The sequence below is a fragment of the Mustelus asterias genome, chromosome 5, assembly GCF_964213995.1.
Source record: "Mustelus asterias chromosome 5, sMusAst1.hap1.1, whole genome shotgun sequence".
Lineage (NCBI taxonomy): Eukaryota > Metazoa > Chordata > Chondrichthyes > Carcharhiniformes > Triakidae > Mustelus > Mustelus asterias.
Window position 1 is genome coordinate 52,371,530 of NC_135805.1, and position 24,925 is coordinate 52,396,454.

Below are 24,925 nucleotides of genomic sequence, written 5' to 3' on the forward strand. Positions count from 1 at the left end.
AATACGGTTACCATGTAACTTTGAGCTTCTGGCATTTGTACTTCTAAAATACATGCATTTATGTACAAACATAAAACCAGGAGAGAAAAGGGAATAGTAAAGCATCTTACAGAGACCAATAAAAGAAAAATCAGGCCAAGGAAAGAGACACCAAGGGATACAAACACAAACTCGCAGGTAATGGTGGCAATATTAAGTACTTACTCTGTCTCATTATGTACAAGGGAGTATGTACATGGTGGACGTGACATTAGAAGAGATCAAAAGAGATAAAAAAAATTAAGATAGAAAGGGGTGAGGTATTTGCAATAATCAAGCTTGAGAGGATAAAATGCTTGCTCCAGATGGATTGCATCCACATATATAATAAGACATTGGGGAAATGATAGCAGAGGCACTATAAATAGATATTCATTAGAAATGGGGATAGCACCAAGTAGATAATTAATATGAATCCTATAATTAAAAAAGATAGGCCAAGTCGAGAGATCTATAAACCAACTAGTTCAACATAATGGTAGGAAAGATAATGAAACTTTAAATCAAAGACATAATAGAAACTGAATACAATAAAAAAACCTGGAAACTAAAAATATATGTCAAAGATTCAAAAAAGGCAGGAATCAACCTTCTTGAATTCTCTGTATAAGTGACAACAGTTGGAGAAGGGTAATGCAGCGGATATATTAGGTCTAGACTTCCAAAGGCTTTTGATAAGGTACCGCATTAACAGACTCCTGACAAAGGTCAGAACATATGGAGAGCAAGTACAGACAGGGAACAACTAGCAGGACGGTAACAAGCTGGCTACAAAACAGAAAGAGTTGGGGATAAAGATAGTTATTCAAATTGCAAAAGTGATGTTCCACATAGATCAGCGATTGGACCACTGTTGCTCACTAATTGCATATAGAATCAAAAAATCTCTACAGTGCAGAAGAGGCCATTTGGTCTATTGAATTAACTTCAATATACAAGTGTAAGGTCATACATTGTAGTAGGAATAAGTGAGGCAACATACTCATTGGAAAATATTATAAATCGAGCCAAGGCACAGAGGCCTCCAAAGATAGAGATACACAAATCACTAAATGCGGTGACACATAATAAAGCTACCTTAAAGAAAGCATGAGATAGAATTAAAAAGCAGAGGTTGTGTTAACCTTGTAGAAAACATTGGCTGGACCACAATGAATACTGTACAGTTCAGATCTCCACATGATGTAAATGGCATTGGAGAGGATGTCACAGAAAATGACTAGAATTATGCAAAAACTGGAAAAGTTACACCTCAGCAAAGATTTAACAGGCCAAGTCTCTATGTAAAGAGGAGGCTGAGGGGAGACCTGATAGAGTGCTTTTGAAGATTACAAAATAATTTGATAGAGGTAGAGTAAACAAACTCTGTGGACAAGACTAGAGCCCAGGGTCATGGGTGTTAAATAGTTACAAATAAATTTTGCTCTTAAATAGTCTAGCTTATCAAGATTGTGACCCCATAATTATGGAATCACTCCAGAGGAAACAATCTTTCCATTTTATGAATCAGACAGGAATAACTATTAGTTTTGGAAATTGAATTTATTAAAGAGATTTGAGAAAATAACGGGATTTGAGAAAGTTACAAACAACTCTGTGATAATTACAATTCAAAGGGTGATCTATGTGTACTTAAAAGGGGTCAGTTGGGGGTGTGTGTTAGAGATATAAAAGGAATAAACAGTAGGTGGCCCTCTCTTAGCTTCGTAATGCATCCACTGAATCTGGTAAGATTGCAATTGTCTCATCATTAGAGAAACAAATTATTCATTTGGGTCCCAAATCAAATGGATGTTTTGATGGTAAAGTTAATTAGCTTAAATCTCTGGACCATTCCAGGTGTGTCAAGTTGTCATGGGGAAAATTGCAGGGAGTTTCTTTTTGGTTCTTGGCAGAGAAACATAGGGTGTGATCTTACCAGCCAGCTGCACTGAGCAACGGGCATTAGCAGGCCAGGAACAGAGTGTGCAAAGCTGAAAATCCCACAAACTGTTCTGACACTAAAAGCTATCTACCTGGCCGTGTTTTGTTGGCGGGATCCTCTTTGTGTCAAGAAAGGGCACAAAGCCGATTTGAATATTGTCATTTACATAACATTAACAGGGCCAGCATGGCTGTTTCCAGCCTGCTAGAATCTTCCCCCTTGAAGGGATCAATGGGGATCAGGCCATTTGGCCATACCATCCCCCCCCACCCCCGGGTGGTCAGGAGCATGGCTAGGCAGTGCCCATCAGGCACTCTGGCAGTGCCAAGGGATGGGGCAGGTTTGGGGGGTGGGGTGGGGCTTACACTGCCACTGGTGAATGGGTGGGGGGTCAATATCAGTGGGGAGAGGGGTTGTTCGAGATCTTGCAGTGCACTGGGAGATTGGGGCGCCTGCGTAATGGCGCCGAGCACTCTGCAGCTAGCTTTCCCGGTGTGCATAGGCTCCACCCCTCCTTACAGCACCAACCTCCCAACTGTCATAAAACTTCACTGCAGAAAGATTGTGCGGGGTAGCCCGCCCAAACAAATCTGCCTGAAATACTCCCAGTTCAGACTTTTATGACACTTAAGAATGTTTTTTGGGAAGATTGTGCCCATAAAGTTAACTTCGGCACAACAGAGAGAGTCAGGCAGACAGAGAATTTACCACAAGTTGTGAAGCATTTGGAATTGGGAACAGAGGGCTGTCAGAAACTAAGCATGCTTTTCGGAGTTCGTCACTAAAGAAAAAGACAGTGAGGACCATGTTTGAGGAAGGCGGGGTGAGAGTTCACAATCGTGAGGTGTTGGAAGGAGAGTTGGAGGGTTCCCTAGCTGAATGCTAGTGAAAGGACACCAAGAAATCTCATACCTCGAAGGACAGTGGCAACACAGGAGAATCACAGTGAATTCCTGAGAACTTTGGCATGCTTTGGTTTGGTCCCACGAGACGTGAAGGAACCTCAAGGTCCTGTAAAGTGTAGGGGACACAGAGGTGGAAATAAAAGTAGAACAAGGAGTTCTGTTGAGATTTTTAGGTTTGAAAATGTGTTTATGAAATAGTGTTAACTTAATAGCATTTGCTTTGTTCAATTCTTGTACATTCAAGCTTTAGAACAAGAAGCAGGAGTAGGCCATTGAGCCCCTCAAGATTGCTCTGTCATTTAATATCACGGATGATGGGACATAAACTCAAGTCTGCATCCTGCCTACTAGTAACCCATCAAGAATCTATCCACCTCTGCCATATATACAAAGATTCGGCATCCACCACCCTTTCAGGAAGAGAGTTGCAAAGACTCATGAGCCTCCGAGAAAGAATGTTATCTCACTTCTGTTTTAAATGGGTGACCCCTTAGTTTTAAACAGCAAACCCTAGTTCCAAACTCTCCAGAAGAGGAAACATTTTCTCCACATCCACCCTGTCAAGATCCCTCAGGCTCTGATGAAGACTTGAAAGGTTGACCCTATTCTCTCTCTACAGATGCTATCAGACCTGCTGAGACTTTCTAGCATTTTCTGTTTTTGCTTCCGTCAGGATCTTGCATGTTTCAATCAAGTTGAGAGAGAAATCAGGAGGGCAAAAAGGGGACACAAAATTGTTTTGGCAGATAAGGCAAAGGAGAATCCAAAGAGCTTCTACAAATACATAAAGGGCAAAAGAGTATCAAGGGAGAGTGTAGGATCAACAAGGTCATCTATGTGCGGATCCACAAGAGATGGGCGAGACCCTAATTGAATATTTCTCATCAGTATTTACTGTTGAGAAGAGCATGGATGTTAGGGAACTTGGGGAAATAAATAGTGAAGTCTTGAGGAGTGTACACATTACAGAGGTGGTGGTGCTGGAAGTCTTAAAGCGCATCAAGGTAGATAAATCCCCAGTACCTGAAGAAGTGTATTCCCAGGACATTGTGGGAGGCTAGGGAGGAAATTGCGGGTCCCCTAGCCAAGATATTTGAATCATCGATTGTCACAGGTGAGGTGCCTGAAGATTGGAGAGTGGCAAATGTTGTGCCTTTGTTTAAAAAGGGCTGCAGGGAAAAGCCTGGGAACTACAGGCCAGTTAGCCTCAGATCTGTGGTGGGTAAATTGTTGGAAGGCATTTTGAGAGACAGGATCTACAGGCATTTAAAGATGCACGGACTGATTAGGGACAGTCAGCATGACATTGCGAGTGGAAAATCATGTCTCTCAAATTTGATTGAGTTTTTTGAAGGGGTAACCAAGAAAGTAGATGAGGGCAGTGCAGTTGATGTTGTCTACGTGGACTTTAGCAAAGCCTTTGACAAGTTACCGCATGGTAGGTTGTTGCATAAGGTTAAATCTCATGGGATCCAAGGTGAAGTATCTAAATGGATACAAAATTGGCTTTTTGTAAAGGGTTGTTTTTCAAACTAGAGGCCTGTGACCAGCGGTGTGCCTCAGGGATCGGTGCTGGGTCCACTGTTATTTGTCATTTATATTAATGATTTGGCTGAGAATATAGGAAGCATGGTTAGTAAGTTTGCAGATGACACTAAGATTGGTGACATAATGGACAGTGAAGAAAGTTATCTCCAATTGCAACGGGATCTTGATCGATTGGGCCAGTGGGCTGACGAATGGCAGATGGAGTTTAATTTAGACAAATGCGGGGTAATGCATTTTGGTAGATTGAACCAGGGCAGGACTTACTCAGTTAATGGTAGGGTGTTAGGGAGAGTTACAGAGCAAAGATCTAGGGATACATGTTCATAGCTCCTCGAAAGTGGAGTCACAGGTGGATAGAGTGGTGAAGAAGGCATTCAGCATGCTTGGTTTCATCGGTCAGAACATTGAATACGGGAGTTGCAATGTCTTGTTGAAGTTGTACAAGACATTGGTAAGGCCACACCTGGAATACTGTGTGCAATTCTGGTCACCCTATTATAGAAAGGATATTATTAAACTAGAAAGTGTGCAGAAAAGATTTAATAGGATGCTACCAGGACTTGATGGATTGAGTTATAAGGAGAGGCTGGATAGACTGGGTCTTTTTTCTCTGGAGCGTAGGAGGCTGAGGGGTGATCTTATAGAGGCCTATAAAATAATGAGGGGCACAGATCAGCTAAATAGTCAATATCTTTTCCCAAAGGTAGGGGAGTCTAAAACTAGAGGGCATAGGTTTAAGGCGAGAGGCGAGAGATACAAAAGTGTCCAGAGGGGCAATTTGTTCACACATAGGGTGGTGAGTGTCTGGAACAAGCTGCCAGAGGTAGTAGTAGAGGCGGGTACAATTTTGTCTTTTAAAAAGCATTTAGATAGTTACATGGATATGATGGGTATAGAGGGATTATGGGCCAAATGGGATTAGCTTAGGGGTTTTAAAAAAGAAAGGGCGGCATGGACAAGTTGGGCCAAAGGGCCTGTTTCCATGCTGTAAACCTCTGACTCTAAATTGTCTCTGATTCTTCTAAATTCCAGTGGATAAGTAAAGTGTTTTGTTTCAGTTAATAACTGGGAGCTTGAGCTTCTTTTTTAAAGTTATTGGTCTCTGTGACTAATAGTATCTAATGTATTGAATCAGTTTATGATTTTAACATCTTAAAATCAGGTCACCCCTCAAGAGACTACAAAGCTTTGGAAATCTGCATTCAAAATTGACCTCTAAACCAGTGGTTCCCAAGCACTGCGTCGCAGCACACTGTTGTGCCAAGATCCCCAAGTCACAAAAACAGATTAAAAATTAATGTAATTAAACTAAAACTAGCCTTCACCTTCAGCTCTGTGGTTGGCATCTCCAAGACCCAACAAATCTTGGGCCTTCTGCACACGGAGCTGGGAAAGAACCGCACATGCATGGTTCAGATTTTTTAAATGTTGGTCAGGCCTGTGTGTGTGACCAATGGGATTTATAGCTGAAGACAAAGGTCCCATGCATCCACACAAAAAGTAGAAACTGGAGGCAAAAACCCTGGGAGAAGGAAAAAAGTAAAGTTCCCAGTAAAGGAGGAAGACAAACTATAGGTGGTGTATTTCAGCATTGTATAGAGGTGAGCCATACATTTAAAAGGTTGGGAACCACTATTCTAAACCCTAGTATCTTTGCGAACCTGCACTATATCTGCTCAAAGGTCAATATATATTTATCTTTTAAGCTGGGGGTGCACAAAACAGAACAGTCTCCACATGGAGTCTGGCCATGGCTCTGTCAAGTTGGAAGAATAGCTCCCTTTAATTCATTGAGATACAGATGTTTCAGGCGGGATAGAGGGGGACGTAAAAGGGGTGGGGGAGTTGCACTACTGGTTGAGAATATCACAGCTGTACTCTGGGAGGACATCTCAGAGGGCTCATACAGCGAGGCAATATGGGTAGAGCTCAGGAATAGGAAAGGTGTAGTCAGAATGTTGGGAGTTTATTATAGGCCACCCAACTGCCAGCAGGAGACATATGTAGGCAGATTTTGACAAGGTGTAAAAGTAACAGGGTTGTTGTGGTGGGAAATTTTAACTTCCCCTATATTGACTGGGACTCACTTAGTGCTAGAGGCGTGGATGGGGCAGAGTTTGTAAGGAGCATCCAGGAGGGCTTCTTGAAGCAGTATGTAGATAGTCCAACCAGGGAAGGGGCCATACTGGACCTGGTATTGGGGAATGAGCCCAGCCAGGTGGTCGATGTTTCAGTAGGGGAGCAGTTCGGGTGCAGTGACCACAATTCAGTAAGCTTTAAGGTACTGATGGATAAAGATGAGTGTCGTCCTCAAGTTAAGGTGCTAAATTAGGGGAAGGCTAATTACAACAATATTAGGCAGGAACTGAAAAATGTAGATTGGGGGCAGATGTTTGAGGGCAAATCAACATCTGGCATGTGGGAGGCTTTCAAGTGCAAGTTGATAGGGATTCAGGACCGGCACATTCCTCCAAGGATGAAGGATAAGTATGGCAAGTTTTGGGAACCTTGGATAACAAGAGATATTGTGAGCCTAGTCAAAGAGAAAAAGGAAGCATTTGTCAAAGCTAGGAAGCTGGGAACACACAAATTAAGTGTGGAATACAAGGAAAGAAGAAACTTAAGCAAGGAGGGCTAAAAGGGGTTACGAAAAAGCATTGGCCAGCAGGATTCAGGAAAATCCCAAGGCTTTTTATACATATGTAAAGAGCAAGAGAGTAGCCAGGGAGAGGGTTGGCCCACTCAAGGACAAGGGACGGAATCTATGCGTGGAGCCAGAGGAAATGGGCGAGGTATTAAATGAGTACTTTGCATCAGTATTCACCAAAGAGAAGGGCTTGGTGGATGATGAGTCTGAGAAAGGAGGTGTAGATAGTTTGAGTCACGTTGAGATCAAAAAGGTGGAGATATTGGGGTTCTTGAGAAACATTAAGGTAGACAAGTCCCCAGGGCCTGATGGGATATACCCCAGAATACTGAGAGAGGTAAGGGAGGAAATTGCTGGGGCCTTGAGAGAAATCTTTGTATCCTCAGGAGAGGTCCCAGAGGATTGGGGAATAGCCAATGTTGTTCCTTTGTTTAAGAAGGGTAGCAACAATAATCCAGGTAATTACAGGACGGTGAGCCTTACATCAGTGGTAGGGAAATTATTGGAGAGGATTCTTCAAGACAGGATTTATTCCCACTTGGAAATAGGTGGACGTATTAGTGAGAGGCAACATGGTTTTGTGAAGGGGAAGTAGTGTCTCACGAACTTGATCGAGTTTTTTGAGGAAGGGACGAAGATGATTGATGAGGGTAGGGCAGTGGATGTTGTCTACATGGACTTCAGTAAGGCCTTTGACAAGGTCCCTCATGGCAAACTGGTGCAGGTGGTGAAGTCGCATGGGATCAGAGGTGAGCTGGCAAGGTGAATACAAAACTGGCTCGGTCAAAGAAGACAGAGGGTAGCAGTAGAAGGATGCGTTTCTGAATGGAGGGCTGTGACAAGTGGCGTTCCTCAGGGATCAGTGCTGGGACCTTTGCTATATATATATATATTAAAAAAATGATGGAGGAAAATGTAACTGGTTTGATTAGTAAGTTTGCAGATGACACAAAGGTTGGTGGATTTGCGGATAGCGATGAGGATCATCAGAGGATACAGCAGGATATACATCAGTTGGAAACTTGGGCAGAGAGATGGCAGATGGAGTTTAATCTGGATAAATGTGAGGTAATGCATTTTGGGAGGTCTAATACAGATAGGAAATATACAGTAAATGGCAGAACCCTTAGGAGTATTGATAGACAAAGGGACTGGGTGTACAGGTACACAGGTCACTGAAAATGGCAACGCAGGTGGAAAAGGTAGTCAAGAAGGCATACAGCTTGCTTGCCTTCACCAGCCGGGGCATTGAGTTTAAAAATTGGCAAGTCATGTTGCAACTTTATAGAACCTTAGTTAGGCTGCACTTGGAATATAGTCTTCAATTCTGTTCGCCACACTACCAGAAGGACATGGAGGCTTTGGAGAGGGTACAGAAAAGATTTACCAGGATGTTGCCTGGTATGGAGAGCATTAGCTATGAGGGGAGGTTGGAGAAACTTGGTTTGTTCTCACTGGAACGACGGAGGTTGAGGGGCGACCTGATAGAAGTCTATAAGATTATGAGAGGCATGGACAGAGTGGATAGTCAGAAGCTTTTTCCCAGGGTGGAAGTGTCAATTACTAGGGGGCACAGGTTTAAGGTGTGAGGGGCAAGGTTTAAATGAGATGTACAAAGCAGATTTCTTTTTACACAGTATTGGGTGCCTGGAACCCGTTGCCGGGGGAGGTAGTGGAAGTGGTTACGGTAGTGACTTTTAAGGGGCGTCTTGACAAATACATGAATAGGATGGGAATAGAGGGATATGGTCTCCGGAGGGGTAGGGGGTTTTAGTTCAGTCGGGCAGCATGGTCGGTGCAGGCTTGGAGGGCCGAAGGGCCTGTTCCTGTGCTGTAATTTTCTTTGTTCTTGTAAGCATTCATGGCAGGCCAGCTCTCTCAATTACCCATAGAAAGTGCTTGTCGGCCACTTTCTTAAACTGCTACAGGCATAGGTACACCCACCCATTTGCAACAGTTTGATACCACTGAATGACATGCTAGGTGTTATGGACAGTGGAAGAGAATTAAACTGAAACTCTCAATTATTTTCCTGTCTTCCTGTAATGTGTGTGGTTTTTTTTGGAGAGCTGTTTCTAAGCCCCCTTCTGTGTGCGCTTTAAATTAATTTCAAAGATCCAGCAGCAAGCATTTGCAGGTTAAAATAAAGTTTATTTATTCACACACTTGCCCCCAAAAATCTAAATGCTACATCACAGTCACACACTACACCCTCAAAAATGATACCGTTAAAGAAGCAGTATTAAAGAACAAGTATTAAACCAAAAAAATGTTAATAGTTCACTTTGTCTAACTCATTGTAGCAAAGTAGTCTTTTTGGGTCCGGTGACAAAAGAATCTTTTCTACGAGTTGATAGCTCAAGCCAAATATCCAGATTGTTACAAGATCTTGCTCCAAGAGGTGACTGCTCAGCAGGTCAAGAAGTTAAGCATTTGTGCCTTTTGTATCAGGAGATCCAGTTTCCTTACAGATGAACTCAAGAGTCTTGGAATCTGGCTTTAAGACCTAAAAATCTTTACAGACTCCTGGTTTTTAAAAAGGAAAGAATGACATCACCTTTTCTACATCTTTGGCTTTTTTTTTGCAGATCGTGCTGGCCCAAGTCTTTTCATAAAACTTGTCACCTCAAGCTAGTTTTGGGCATATAACCAATGCTGCTATCATCCAACCAGAATGGTTTGGAAGTCCAAAGCCATCACTTCACAATAGGAAAGAGATGGCCGTCTTTCACACTTAACTGATGGATAACTGTTGTCGTCAGCTTTCTTCTGTTAAATTGCAAAACTGGAGACAAGAGTAAGCTTTGAACAACGGCAGGTTTGAATTCCATTGAGAAGTGCTGTTTGGATATGTCCACTCCAGGGAAAGTGCCCCCTGCTCCTTGTTAAGTCAATGAGAACTTGCCAGAAGGTTGAAAAAGTCTATTGAATAAGCAAAGATTACCTGACCTCTTGACAGCAAACTTAGTGAGTGTTTATTTTGAAATATAAAAGATAGTTCCAGAAGTTTCAAAGCTGGTTCACGTTTCTGTGGATTTTGTGAATTGGAAATGCATTTGCTGGACATGACGCAAGGCTATTTCAGAGCTCAGTTATGAGTCACTATGGATCTGGATTCATGTGTAGGCCAGACCAAGTAAGGATAGTAAATCTCCTTCTCTCAAGGACATTAGTAAACCAGATATTTTTCTGTTTTTACAATAATCCAGTAGTTTCATGACCATTATTAATAAGACTGCATTTATTTTAAAAAATGAATTTAAATTTTACAGGCTGCCATGATTGGATTTGAACTCATAGGCTGTATTAAATGCAATCCTTCCTGGTGGGAAATATTGTGGATGGGATCACTTAATTATTGGAGGGGCCTTGTCTCATTCTTCCAGCAGCAGCAAAAACCTCCCCAGTTAAGATAAAGGCAAAATACTGTGGGATGCTGCAATCTAACACAAAAACAGAAAGCTGGAGAAACTCAGCAGGTTTGACAGCATCTGTGGAGAGAGAGAATAGAGCCAACATTGAACCTGGATGATCCTTCATCAGAGCCTTTGAAGGGTCATCCAGACTTGAAACATTGGCTCTATTCTGAAAGAGATGCTGCCAGATGCTGAGTTTTTCCAGGCTTTTCGGTTTCTCTTACCTCCCCAGTTAAGTCAGAGGGCAGAAGGGGCTGGTATGGGATTCCTGGCTGCCAACATTGTGATATCAGTTAGGCTCATTAATGAGTCAATTGACACCAATTATCCAAACATCACAATTTAGTGAGCTTATGGAAAAAATGGGAGCTGCGAGGGAGAGGGGGAAAAGAGAGAAGAGGCACCCACTGAAGGTGTCCCCTATATCCTCTGGTGGGTGTATACTGGTGGCATGAGATATTGCAGGCCTCTGACTGGCCAACAGTAGAAGAGTGCGAGGGTGAGTGGGATGGTGAGAGTGAAAGTGTGTGTGAGTGAATGCTCCCATTAAAAACAACAAAAAGGTAAGACCTGGAAATAATTGTTGAACTATTTATTATAATTGTATACCTATTAGACATATTTTAAGTTTGTTTTTGCATGTTTGAACTTATTGAACAATGATAATCTCTTTATTTGTGGTTTCGTGCTTCAATTAAATAAGAATCTTTTTCAGAGGTTTCTTCAGTAGTCTTGGAAGGTCAAAAGGGTTCCATGGCTGGAAAGATTTGGGAAAACCCTGCACAGCTTGAAAGTGTGTTGGAGGCAGATTCAATCATGGCTTTCAAAAATGGAAATTGATAATTATCTGGAAAGATTTGCAGGGCTACAAAGAAAAGGCAGAGGGGTGGCATTAAGTGAGTTTCTCTTGCAGAGAGCTGGAATGGCCTCCTTCTGTGCTATAAAAATTCTATGATTGTCTGTTGCCTACCTCCCCACCAATTACCAATCATGGTTCCAAGGCTACCCTTAATAATTCCAGTTTTGCTAATCTCTTGTACAAAGGATCAAAAAGGCTTTCCAAATCCCCATTCAGATAACATCCACAGACCCTCCCCTACTTGCAATTTTAGTGACCTCATTAAAAAATTAAATTAGAATAGACAGATTAAACCTTCCTTTTTTAAATCAATGCCAACATTGATCAGTTCCAACTGCTCAGCCACCCATTCCATTATAGATTCCAGTAACTTCCCCACAACAAAGAAAACATTCTCTGATCTTAGTAAAATGGATTTAAATAAAATAAGTCAAGGGGGGCTACAGAAAGGAAGAAAATTAAGGAATAAATGGACTGGAATTTGTTGTAAAGGTTTAGCGACACGATTTCAAGAAAAAAAGAGGCAGAAAGGCTTGAGAAGAGATTGGTTCAGTGGGGCCAAGGCAACTAAGAACTTTGCTTCGGAGCAATTTGATGAGGATTTTAAATTCAATGCATTAGTGGGCAAAGTGCCAGTACAGATAAACGAGTACAGGCATTATTAGGCGGCTGCAATGATTTAGGATGAAAGCTGCCCAATGTGTAACAATGATTTCCATCATGTATTTGACAAATATAAAAGCTTTTTTGCAACAAATATCACTAATTTTCTCAATATTACAGTACTTTACTCAACAGCAATGAGATCGTTTACAAGAGATGTCAAGACCAAAGTTAAATGAACGATTAAGTGCCATAATCACAAATTTCTATCTTTGACTACCTCCCTCCACAATCTCCTGTGCTCACCTGTACAATGATGAAGCTCTGCATTCAAAAAGCAGTTGTCACAATGGCATAGGGAGATAGACATGCAACATTGAGAATAAGTGATTTTGAATTGAAGAGAGCTTGTATTTTTGGCATTATTAGGCTTTCCTATCATCATCTCCAGACTATATACCTGAATGTCTAACTCACCTCTTTTTTGGAACCTTTTTCTTGAAGTGATTTCAGCTGCCGGTGTTGCTCCTTATTTACAAGGATCCACCCGCGTTCAATATCTGCTACTGTCTGTGATAAAAGGGTAAAAGGGAGAACTGGCTTTTACAAGCTTTGTTTAAATGATCAAGATAACATAATTATATTGTGTGTGCCCCAAGCACGAGTTTTCACTGATGGAAGAACAAGGCAGATAGTGGTTTTAAAATTTCTAGTGACATGTTCACCTGAGCCCATTTATTTTACTTCAACCTCACCCAGAATTACAGGAATTCACATCTGTGCTTTGAAGGTGCTAATCTCTTAAACAGGAAAGATCAACAACATACTCAACTTGTGCTTAAGATGTCTTTTCTAATGCAGCCATGGGTTGGGACCCTCAGTGGATTTGTAAGACAAAATTTTGGGACTTCAAGGTCAGAGACAGAATGGAGGCCATGGAACTGTCTAATAAAAATCCTGCAAAGGGCCACTTTGATTGAACGCCAACCCCTGGCATGGTCCACAGCCAAATGTTTGGCTGCTTATTGCATGATCTGCAGGAGCCAGCTTCCATTTTGGTGTCTAGAATTCCATAGATTCATAGATGTTTACAGGACAGAAGGAGACTAATCAGCCCATCATGTCCATGCTGTTAAATAAAGATCTGAATACACTGATCCCATTATCCAGTGCTTGGCTCATAGCCCTGGGGATTATAGCAGCCCAAGTGAATACCTAAATACTTAAATGTTATACAAGTTTCAAACTCCCACCACTCCTTGGGTGAAAAGTTCCTCCTCAACCCTCTTAGCCTTCTACCTCTTACCTTAAATCCATGTCTACCTGGTTATTGACTCTTTTACTAATTAAAGAAGTGCCTTCCTTTCACCCTGCCTCTCAATTGTATGCATCTAAAGTCCCCTCTCAACCTTCACTGCTCCAAAGAAAAAACAGTAAGTAGTCTCAACACCGGGTTAAAGTCCAACAGGTTTATTTGGTTGCACGAGCTTTCGGAGCGCTGCCCCTTCATCAGGAGGGTGCCTGTTGGACTTTAACCTGGTGTTGGGAGACTACTTACTGTGCCTACCCCAGTCCAATGCCGGCAACTTCACGCCAAGGAAAACAGCCAATTTCCTCATAGCTCAGATCCTCTTGCACAGGCATCATTCTGGTAAATCTCATTGGCACCCTCTCCAGTGCAACCGTATAATATGGTAATCAGATCAGCACACAGCACGCCAGCTGTGACCCAACCAATGTTTTATACATTTTCAGCATGACCACCCTGCTCTTGTATTCTATGCCTCGGCTGATAAAGGCAAATCACCACTTTACCAACCTTGCCACTTTCAGGGATCTGTGGATATGTAGTTCATGATCCCCGTGATCTTTGTACTTCCCAGAGTGCTACCATTCATAGTGTAATCCTTTGCCTTGTTAGCCAAGTGCATTACCTCACTTTTCCAGGTTGAATTCCATTTGCCACTGCTCCATCCACCCGACTAGTCCATTGAAAGCCTCTTGCAGTCTATGACTTTCTTTCTCAGTATTTACCACCCTACCAATTACTGTGTCATATACAAACTTATTGACCACATCCCCTACATTTAAGTCCAAATCATTAATGTACATCACAAATAATAAGGGCCCCAGCATGGAGCCCTATGGAACCCCACTGGAAACTAACTTCCAGTTAGAGAAACATTCCTCTACCATCACCCTCTGCTTCCTGCTTCTCAGCCAATTTTGGAATGTGCCACTTTGCCTTGGATCCCATGGACCCTTATTTTCTTGACTAGTCTGCCATGAGGGACCTTATCAAAAGCCTTGCTAAATTCCATATAGGCTCAAATGCATTACCCTCAACAACACTCCTGGTTACCCCATCAAAAAAAATTGATTAAACTTGTCAAACACAACCTTCTTTCAACAAATCCATGCTGACCATCCCCAACGTATTTATCCAAGTGCAGATATCTCCGAACTCTTTCTACTAACTTGTTCACCACTGAAGTTAGATTGACTGGCCTATAATTTCCTGGACTATCCCTACCTCCTTTTCAAAAAAAATTAATGTTAGCAATCCTTTAGTTCTTTGGCACCTCACTTGTGGCCGGAGAGGATTTGAAAATTGCCAGTGCCCGATATCTCTTTCCTTGCCTACCTCAAGAGCCTGGGATATATCTCATTCGGATTTAGCCACTATTATGTCTGCTAAACCAGCGAGTACTTCCTTACTCCCCATGTTAATTTTCTAATATTTCACAATCCCCCACCCTGATGTCTACATCTAGGTCATCCTTTTCCATTATGAAGACCAACACAAAGTATTAATTGAGGACTGTACCCATTTCTTCGGGTTCACACAAAATTACTTATGGTTCCAAACTGGCCCTAGTTATTCTCTTGCTCTTTATTAAAAAGCTTTGGGTTTTACTTTATTCCACCTGCCAAAAATTTTTCATGCGCTCTTATAGCTTTCCTAATTCCCTTTTTAAGACCGCCCCGTGCACTTTTTGTATTCCTCTGTAAGAACTTTGTTGTATTGAGCCCCACTCGGGCCAAATTGTATCTTATCTGGGGAAAGGCTAATTTTGCTATGAACTTTTATTCCTGGTTCACCTTATCCTTTTCCGTAACCATCCTAAATCTAATTGAATTATGGACACTATCTCCAAAATGCTCATCTCTGATACATCTTCCACCTGCCCAGGCTCATTTCTGATATCAGTACCAGAATTCCCCCCTTTCTGCATACTGGCTAAAAAAAGGTTCTTCTGGATGCAATTTAAGAATTTTACTCCCCACCTTGCACACTAAAACTATCCCAGTTAATATTTGGGTAGTTAAAATATCCTATTACTACTGCCTTATTATTCCTATACATTTCTGAAACTTGATGACATGTTTGATCCTCTATCACACCCTGTCTGGGGGCCTGAGTGTGTTTGCCCCTTGCGTTTATTCCTTCTACCCATAAAACCTCATTTGATGATCCTTCCAGGATATCATCCCTTCTTACTGCTATAATTTATTCCTTGATCAATATGGTGACCCCGCCTCCTCTTCCGTCCTCCTCTCTATCTTGCCCGAATACCCTATAACCAGGAATGTTGAGCTGCTAATCCTGCCCATCCTTCAGCCAACTCTCGATCATAGCTATGATATACTCCCACATGCCTATCCATGTCCTCAGCTCATCTGTCTTATTCCTCAGGGCCCTTGCATTAAAATATATTCTATTTAGCCTTGCTAGATTCACTCATCAAGCCTGTGTTCCCTCTCTTTCGGACTCACTGGCATTTTAACTTCTAATTCCATCTCAGCTTTGCTCCCCTCTTAACTACTTGTTAGGATCCTAGTTTGATCCAGTGCTATTCACTGTGCTGCCTTCGGAAGGGATGTGGTGAATGGCAGGGTTGGGGAGGAAAGCAGCAAGCAGCAGGGTTGGGGAGCAGGAGAGAGGTGATGATGTTCCAAACACTTTTAGCATAGCTTGCAGCATGAATTTTAACTGCAGATTAACTGGGGCCACATTTAATTTGTTGTGCACTTGAAGCAGGACAGTGTGTGTCCCTGCTCCTTTGCCAAAGACATCCAGACCATGGTTCAATTAGTACACAAAACTTACTGTGCCACAGAAATAGAAATTAGTTAACCGCTGCCTCTTTATACTAGTCTTTGTATATGGCAGGCAAATAGTGATTGCGTGAACATGCAACATGTCTGTAGCTAGACTGCTGACTATTTTAAGGATAGAACAATCTGATCCAAGTTAGTACAATTAGGAGAGGCAGGAGCCATGTAGCAGAGCATCTCATTCTTCAGAGCAGCACACTACATCACAAGCAGCCTTTACAGGACTTGTGGCACATCTCATACAATCAATTTAACAGCATGAAAGTTGCACATACCCCATAGCCCGCCCTCATGTCAATTTAAAAGCATTAAAATGTGATCAGTGGGGGAAAAGGTTTGGGAAGCACTAATATAATGTAATTTGGGTCAAAACACGACAGATTCTGAACAATAAAAAAAACATTTACTATGTCAGTTCATCCCAAGGCACTTCACAACTGACGAAGTACCTTTGAGATGCAGTCCCTATCGGATTGTAGGCAAACACAGCAGCCTATCTGGGCACAGCAAGATCTCAAACAGCAGTGTGATAAATCATCAGGTAACAATTTTTGATGATCATACATTAAGAAAGGACAGTGTTAGCTTTTCTGCCAATATTTTATAAAGCTCTGATGCAAAGCAGCCATTTAAACCTTCCATGTCTTGAGCTATGATTGGAGTGTTTTTACAGTGCTCCAAGTCCTCACACACCTTATCTTCAAGATGGCTGGATAGAAACATTAATATTAATACAATATTTTGTTTGCAGTAGTTTAAAGAGGGAAAGCATATAATGCAAGATCTGGGCTCATGCAACACTGGAGCAACTTGGGCTACTCTGCAGGCCAGACTTTTACTAATTTTAAAAATGAAATTTGCCACCAGATAAGTGGCCAGAGAAAAACTCTGTTCAAAAGTGTCTAGACTAAGAAAATATATTTGATATATATGATGATTTTCTTCTGTTAAAAAGGCAACAAAATACAGGAAGTAAAATGAGGGTGTGGTTCAAATGTAGGATCAATCAAAACCATCAACTTTAGTAGGAAGCCTTATAGGAAGAACAGCAGCATATTGGAACATCAAGGGAAGGCCAGGGAAAGGGTAAAATGCATTCTGCATCATTTAGGGTCATTTGTTTTGACATTCTGCTAATTGAAATTCAAAAGACAATGAGGTCTGGTTACACTTAAGGTTTTACCAAATTATAAATGATAAACTCAGCAGGTCTGGCAGCATCTATGGAGAGAGAAACAGAGTCAACAATGGAGTCCATATGACTCTTCAACAACTACCTAATTACAGTCCTCGAGTTGCAAATATTTGGTAACCAAGACTCCTCTTACCTGGGCATACAATAGGTTCAATCCAACCCGATTTTCCATAACATCATTGTCATAAGCAGTATCCCAGTAGCTGTAAACAAAAAACGTCATCAGTACAAGGTGGTTATCTGCAGAGGTGGGCATAAGCACAATGTGCTGAATGATTCTATAATAATCAGGCAATAATCCAAGTCATAAAATGTTAAATATTCTGGATGCTGGAATTCAGAATTAAAATAGAAAATGCAGGAAATTCTTGGGTCTGTCAGGAAAAGGAAACATTTCAAGTCTGTGACCTTCCATCAGTAGCGGTTCTGATGAAAGATTACAGATCTGAAATGTTAACTCTGTTTCTCCCTCCACAGATGTTGCCAACCTGAATATTTCCAGCCTTTTTTGTGTACATTTTAAAACTTCATGTCAATGTTGCTCTGTATTAAAGTCACTATATCCGAGATGACCCTACGCTGCTCTCCCCTTTGAGGAGAGAGAGCTGACTGGTGGCGATTTAACCTGAGGATCACCACACCTCTGGCAAGGGGGGCCTTCATGAATAACCTCAGCCGATACAGGAATTGAACCCACACTGTTGGTGTCACTCTGCATCACTGATCAGCTGTCCAGCCAACTGAGCTCACCGACAAAATCATCCTACAGCTGAGGAAATGAACACACTTCCATAATGAAAAAAAACCTTGAAGATACTGAAATAGAAGGAAAACCCATGAAGAAGTTGACTTTCTCATGAACAACTCCTCTTGCTGGAGGAAATAATTTTGTTGATTCCCATCACTAAAACTCTTCTTCCTTCCTACAATAGCTCTAATATGAACCTTTCATACTCCACTGTGGCTCGGCACATATTCTGGGCTACTTCATTGCTTCTCCTATCAATAAGGGTCATTGCAATAAAGAGGGTCATTCAGCTCCAAATCCATGACAACTCCCTTTAGAGCAATTCAACCAGTCGTCACCTTATTTCTCCTAAGTGCTTATCTAATTTCCTTTCGAAATCAGCAATTTTCCCCATTTACACTATCACAGGCAGCAAGCTCCAGGTTATTACTATTTGCTGCATAAAAAAGGTTCTTCATATCCCCTGCAATGCTTGCCCAAAATCTTAAATGTGTTCACTAGCAGATGTTATTTGCTGAGCATGCCAGAGGAAAACCTGCTTTGCTCATCATAATCCTTTTTATTTTTGAGGAAAAACATAATGCATAGAATTCCAGTAACTCTTTAAAAATTATGAAAAAAAGCACACAAGTTACATTGTTTAACAGTTTTACAGCACATTATCTCTCCCCCCCAAAAAAAACCCCACTTGGTCAAAAATGCACAAGTAAACTATCTTCTTGACAGCAACTCCCTTAAAGGTTTTTAAACTACAAAATCCAATATTATCCAAAGCAAAGAACTGTTGTCACTTTAATAAAGGTATGTCGCATGGTATGTCAAACACTCACACTCAGATGTGGAAATCCAAAGTAAGGTTCAGAAAAAAACTGCTTTCTGAAAAACCAAAACTTTTCTGGCTAGAAACTCGACTTCCTCCCCACGCAGATCTGGTCTCAGGACATTTCCCCACACAGCCCGCACAACATAGCTAAAGATATTTCCTTAAATTTTTCCCCCCTTTCATCTCAAATATCATTGTCTTCAAACACCCCTTCTCAATTTCTCCAGATATAAAATGGTTTGCATTTCCCATTTTGTCTCTATACCTTCCCGCTTAATTAAAAAGCCTCAGTTGTAAAGGTTTGTTTTCACTTCTAAACACCCTTTGAAATTTAACAGCTGAAAAGCCAAGTCCCTACTTATTTTTTTTATATCCAATCGATTTACTTGTAAACGCACACAAAAAAAATCCATCACCACAAGTCCTTTCATCGTCAGGTAATGGGAATAGCTGGTCTTTATCTACCTTATCTAAACCCATCATAATCTTGCACAGCTCTGTAAAAATTGTCTTGAATTCGCTTTCTCCAAGAACATTTCCAGCTTCTCCAACCTGATGCTGTAGCCAAAATCCCTCACCTGAACTATTCTGGTCAATCTCCTCCGAATCCTCTCAAGGACATTCACATCTTTCCTGAAATGTGGTGACCAGAACTGGACACAATACTCCAGCTGTAGCTCAACCATCACCTTCGAACTTCTCTTCCCCTTCCCATGCAATGGCAGAAAGTTCAACACCTGCCCCTTTACCTCTTCTCTCCTCACCGTCCAAGGCCCCAAATACTCCTTTTAAATGAAGCACCATTTCACTGACATCTCCTTCAAATTTTGCCTACAGTATTCACTGCTCCCAATGCAATCTGCTCTACACTGGGGAGACTAAACGCAGACTGGATGACAGCTTTGTGGAACACAGTCAGTCAGTCCTCAAGCATAACCCCGACCTCCGTCACTTGCAATTTCTCTTGCCCACATGTCCGCTGTAGACCTGCTGCAATGTCCCAGTGAAGCCCAATGCTTACTGGAGGAAAGCACCTCATCTTCCAACTGGGCACATTACAGCCTTCTGAACTCACCAAGTTCAACAACTTCAGCCTATGAACTCACTCTTCTATCGTGAGCCTCTAAATTTTTTAGATATATTTTTTTGTCTCTCCCCCTTCAGATTTCCAGCATCTACAGTATTTTGCTTTTATTTCGAAAAGTTCCATGGCTATTGAGCTCAATATGCCATTATGAAGCCCAAGATGTCAAATGTTTTTACTCTCAACTACTGAGCAAACTAGCATCCTTTTGCTCTGCATAGTTAATTTCCCAACCCAGACTTTGAGCTCTGAATTGACCTTTTCTTAATAGCAACCTGAGTATTCACTAAGAATTAAACCAACAACCACAATAATCTCCTTTAAAAATTAATTTTTGCTAGCCAGGCCAGCATTTATTGCCCATCCCTAGTTGCCCTTGAGAAGGTAGTGCTGAGCTGCTTTCTTGAACCGCTGTGATCCCTAGGGTGTAGGGACAACCACAGTGCAGTTAGGGAGGGAGTTACAGGATTTTTTGACCCAATGACAGTGAAGGAACAGCACAGTATATTTCTAAGTCAGGATGGTGAGTGGCTTGTGCTAGGTATAACTCCAACCAAAGACTTTTCTGCCCAATTTCTATTGACTCCAGGTTTTCCAAAGGCCCTTGCTGACCCACACGGTCAAACGTTTCCTTGATCAAGGGTAGTTATTCTTACCTCACCTCCGGAATTCAGCTCTTTTATGTTTGAACCAAGGTTGCAATTAGGCCAGGAGCTGAGTGACGCTGGCAGAACCCAAACTTGTGTCATTGAGCAGGTTATTGCTAAGCAAGTGCCGCTTGATTGCACTGTTGATGACCTCTTCCATCGCTTTATTTCTGATCAATTGCAGACTGATGAGGTGGTAACTGGCCAGGTTAGATTTGCCCTGCCTTTTCTGTACAATGATGTGGAGATGCCAGCGTTGGACTGGGGTGAACACAGTAAGAAGTCTCACAACACCAGGTTAAAGTCCAACAGGTTTATTTGGTAGCAAATACCATGTATTTGGTATTTGCTACCAAATAAACCTGTTGGACTTTAACCTGGTGTTGTGAGACTTAGAACATAGAACAGTACAGCACAGTACAGGCCCATCGGCCCTCGATGTTGTGCCGAGCTTTATCTGAAACCAAGATCAAGCTATCCCACTCCCTATCATTCTGGTGTGCTCCACGGGCCTATCCAATAACCGCTTGAAAGTTCCTGAAGTGTCCGACTACACTATCACAGCAGGCAGTCCATTGCACACCCCAACCACTCGGAGTAAAAAAATCTACCTCGGACATCCCTCCTATATCTCCCACTATGAACCTTATAGTTATGCCCCATAGTAACAGTTACATCCAGCCGAGGAAATAGTCTCTGAACGCCCACTCTATCTATCCCCCTCATCATCTTATAAACCTCTATTAAGTCGCCCCTCATCCTCCTCCGCTCCAAAGAGAAAAGCCCCAGCACCCTCAACCTTTTCTCATAAGACCTACCCTCCAAACCAGGCAGCATTCTGGTAAATCTCCTCTGCACTCCCTCCAATGCTTCCACATCCTTCCCATAGTGAGGTGACCAGAACTGCACACAATATTCCAAATGTTCTTACTGTTTTCTGTACAAGACATACCTGGGTAACTTTCCACATTGCTGGGTCGATGCCAGTGTTGTAGCTGTACTAGAATAGGTTGGAGGGGACATGGTAAGTTCTGGAGCACAAATCTTCAGAACTATTGCTGGAATATTGCCAGGGCCCATAGCCTTTGTAGTATCCAGTGCCTTCAGCCGTTTCTTGAAATCATATGGAGTGAATCAGATTGGCTGAAGACTGACATCTGTGATGCTGGAGATCCCAGTAGGAGGCTGAGGTAGATCATCCACTCATCACTTCCGGAGACCATGGGTATTGAGGGAAAAGTCTTTGCTGGTTGGAATTATATCCAGCACAAATCCCTAGTTGCAAATGCTTCAGCCTCATCTTTTGCATAGATATCGATTCCCGGCTTGGGTCACTGTCTGTGTGGAGTTTGCACATTCTCCCCGTGTCTGCGTGGGTTTCTTCCGAGTGCTCCGGTTTCCTCCCACAGTCCAAAAATGTGTGGGTTGGGTTGATTGGCCATGCTAAAATTGCCCCTTAGTGTCCTGAGATGCGTACATTAGAGGCATTAGCAGGTAAATATGTAGGGATATGGGGGTAGGGCCTGGGTGGGATTGTGGTCGGTGCAGACTCGATGGGCCCAATGGCCTCTTTCTGCACTGTAGGGTTTCTATGATTCTATGATATGCTTGGCTCCCCCATCATCGAGGAGGGGGATATTTATGGAACCTCCTCCGTTGAGTTGTTTAATTGCCCGCCATATGCATGACTGGATGTGGCAGAGTTGCAGAGCGTAGCTCTATCACATGCTACTTCTGCTGTTTGACATGCAAGTAGTCCTGAATTGTAGCTTCACATCTCATTTTTAGGCATGCGTGATGTTGCTCCTGGCATGCCTTCTTGCACTCTTTTTTGACCCAGGGTTGATCCCCCAAGTTTGTAGTAATGATAGAGCAGAGGATATGCTGGTCTATGAGGTTACACATTGTGATGGAGTACAATTCTGCTGTTGCTGATGGACCACAGTGCCGCATGGACACCCAGGCTTTGCTAGAGCTGTTTGAAATCCATTCCATTTAGCATGCTGGCAGTAACACCATTCCTTCATTGTTGCTGTGTCAAAGTCCTGGAACTCCTTCCCTAACAGCATCGTGGGTGTACCTACACCATATGAACTGTAGTTCAAGGAGGAAGCTCACCACTTTTTCCAAGGACAATTATGAATGGACAATAAATGCTGGCCAAGTCAGCAATGCCCACATCCCATGAATGAATTTTTAAAAATGTATGTTTTCATAGTTGCACCATTTTCATAAGTGATGGCTTACTATGCCATCAAAGAATCCAAAAGTATGGATTCACGTTAAATGTCTGAAACACCTTTTCTAAAATGTATCAGCAACCTCATGTTGTACGTACTCAGTCAGTAAGCACCATACAACAACTAGGTAAGGGTTACACAGCATTCTTCACCTGATTCAGTACATTTTTACTGCCATTTTTTAAACAGGTAATTAAATGTACAGACAATCACTGCTCTCATGGTTTAACTAAATGAAAACCACTGCAATTATATTCTAAATTCAAAACAGAACAAAATGCCTGCAACAGAAAGCAGTAATTTACCAAAGAATTTAAAATACTGAAAAAAGCATCTTTATAAAGCAAGTTATCCTTTAGAATTTGAAATACAAAATCTTCATTTATTACCTCTTTCGCAGCACAATTCTGTATTCTGTGTTTTTCAAGCTTGTGACTGAAATATAGGGCAGCTCAAACTCCTGCAGCTTTCGTACAACTGAGGAATAACAAGACAGTTCATAAAATAGATGTAGTGCTCAAATTTCTATAAATAGAAAAAGTAAATACTAACGGTGTTTGTACTCTGTTCAGTTTCTCAGTAATTCATTTCTTTCATGTTGTACTCGGCTATTTCTTCCTATCACCTCAGGCATCGCTTAATTTTGCCCCTCTCATCATTAGGGATGGGCAATAACTGCTGGCTCAGGCAGCGACATTCAGATCCCATGAACGAATATTTTTTAAAAACAACCAGATTGCCAAGAAGTGACTGAGAAAAGATTAAAAGATGTGGGCGGTGGTTGGTTGGAGGGGTATAGGGGATGAGATGGAAGGAGAGATGGGGGTCGGGGTGTGCACAGTGAGGAGGGAGACTGAAAATAAGGATTGTATTATTCAAGGTGCATTCACAGTTCAACTTTACGAGCAAGTTATTTCTGTCCAGTGCTCATGCTGAATCAGATTCAGCCCATTCACTACCTGCAGCTTAAACATTCAGCTCACTTTGCAGCCTTCATATTACACTTGATAACTTAGTCATAAAATATTTTTAAACATCAAGCGTAAACACCACCAGCTGAACTCATTTCTATTATGCTTTATGCTGCAAGAATGGTTAGTGTGGAAAATTAGGTAGATGCTCTTAATTCAAATTACAGAAGCAGAGTCATTTCAAATGTGAAGTAAGGCAAGTAAAAATGCTTTTTTAAAAAAAACTTGGGAAGGCTAATTGGATACTTCTTTGCATTCAAAATACATGTCATAACATGGAACACCATTTGTACTCTGCGTAACTGGAGGGAGCCTTGATCCACATGACGTTAAGAACATCCACCCATTACATTTGTGAATGTTTCCCCTTTCCTGCAGCATTGTTGACACTCCCACATCTGTCAATCTGTGGGCTATTTTATGCTGAGTGTCTGTACTTAAAATAAATGACTATTCTCAAAATCATTTCATGGAGGACCTTTACAGCTGGCAAGAAAAGGATACCTTCTGCAGTCTTAACTGGAATTGCATCCAAGAAGTGGTCAAGCTTGTTACATTTAGTAGAATTGCTGCCCTTTGCATCTGTACCAAAATAAATTTCCTGCCAGATGAATTTAAAAACAAAGCTTTGCTGTCTCTTTTTTCTGATTATGGTGGGGCTTTGTCCCTACTGTTAAGTGTTAATTTTCTGAACTCTCTTCTTGGGCCCTCCAGACTGTTGCAACAAAATCAAGAGAACATACAAACTTCCTCCTCAGCTTTCAAAATGCACCCACTAAATGCATAAGTAATCTGGGGTGGCAACACTTTCCAAGAATAATCTATCTTTTGCTCAGTAAATTCGCAAGATGGATGATTATTAATAGCAAGAATGATGATTTTTATATTAAAATTACAAAGTGTTGGAAATACTCAGGTCTGGCAGAATCTGAGAGAGAGAGAGAAAAGGTAGAGTCCAATGTGACTTTTCTTCTTTCCAAACACTTGGTTTTTATTTCTGATCTGCAGTATTTTGCTTCTATGACGACAGGGCCAGGGAGAAGAGGAGATAGAAATTAAAAGAGAGTTAAGAAATCAGAGACAGGCCCATGACCCACATTAGCAGGTTGTTGCTCCAATTCACTTTCAACTTTGACCATTTCACTTGGTGAATCAGG

At 41.7% G+C, this 24,925-nt stretch overlaps 1 protein-coding gene across 2 annotated transcripts in view; it reads right to left on the bottom strand.

Annotated features, from left to right (window-relative positions):
- Positions 1-24,925, bottom strand: part of snx17 (sorting nexin 17) — a 95,385-nt gene that overhangs the window by 35,060 nt on the left and 35,400 nt on the right. For both annotated transcript variants that reach the window (XM_078212598.1, XM_078212599.1), the window contains exons 7-9: positions 23,187-23,274; positions 17,389-17,458; positions 12,419-12,511 (exon numbers count right to left, since the gene is read on the bottom strand). In XM_078212598.1, the coding sequence (XP_078068724.1) occupies positions 12,419-12,511; positions 17,389-17,458; positions 23,187-23,274 (251 nt within the window). The remainder of the gene's footprint in view (positions 1-12,418; positions 12,512-17,388; positions 17,459-23,186; positions 23,275-24,925) is intronic.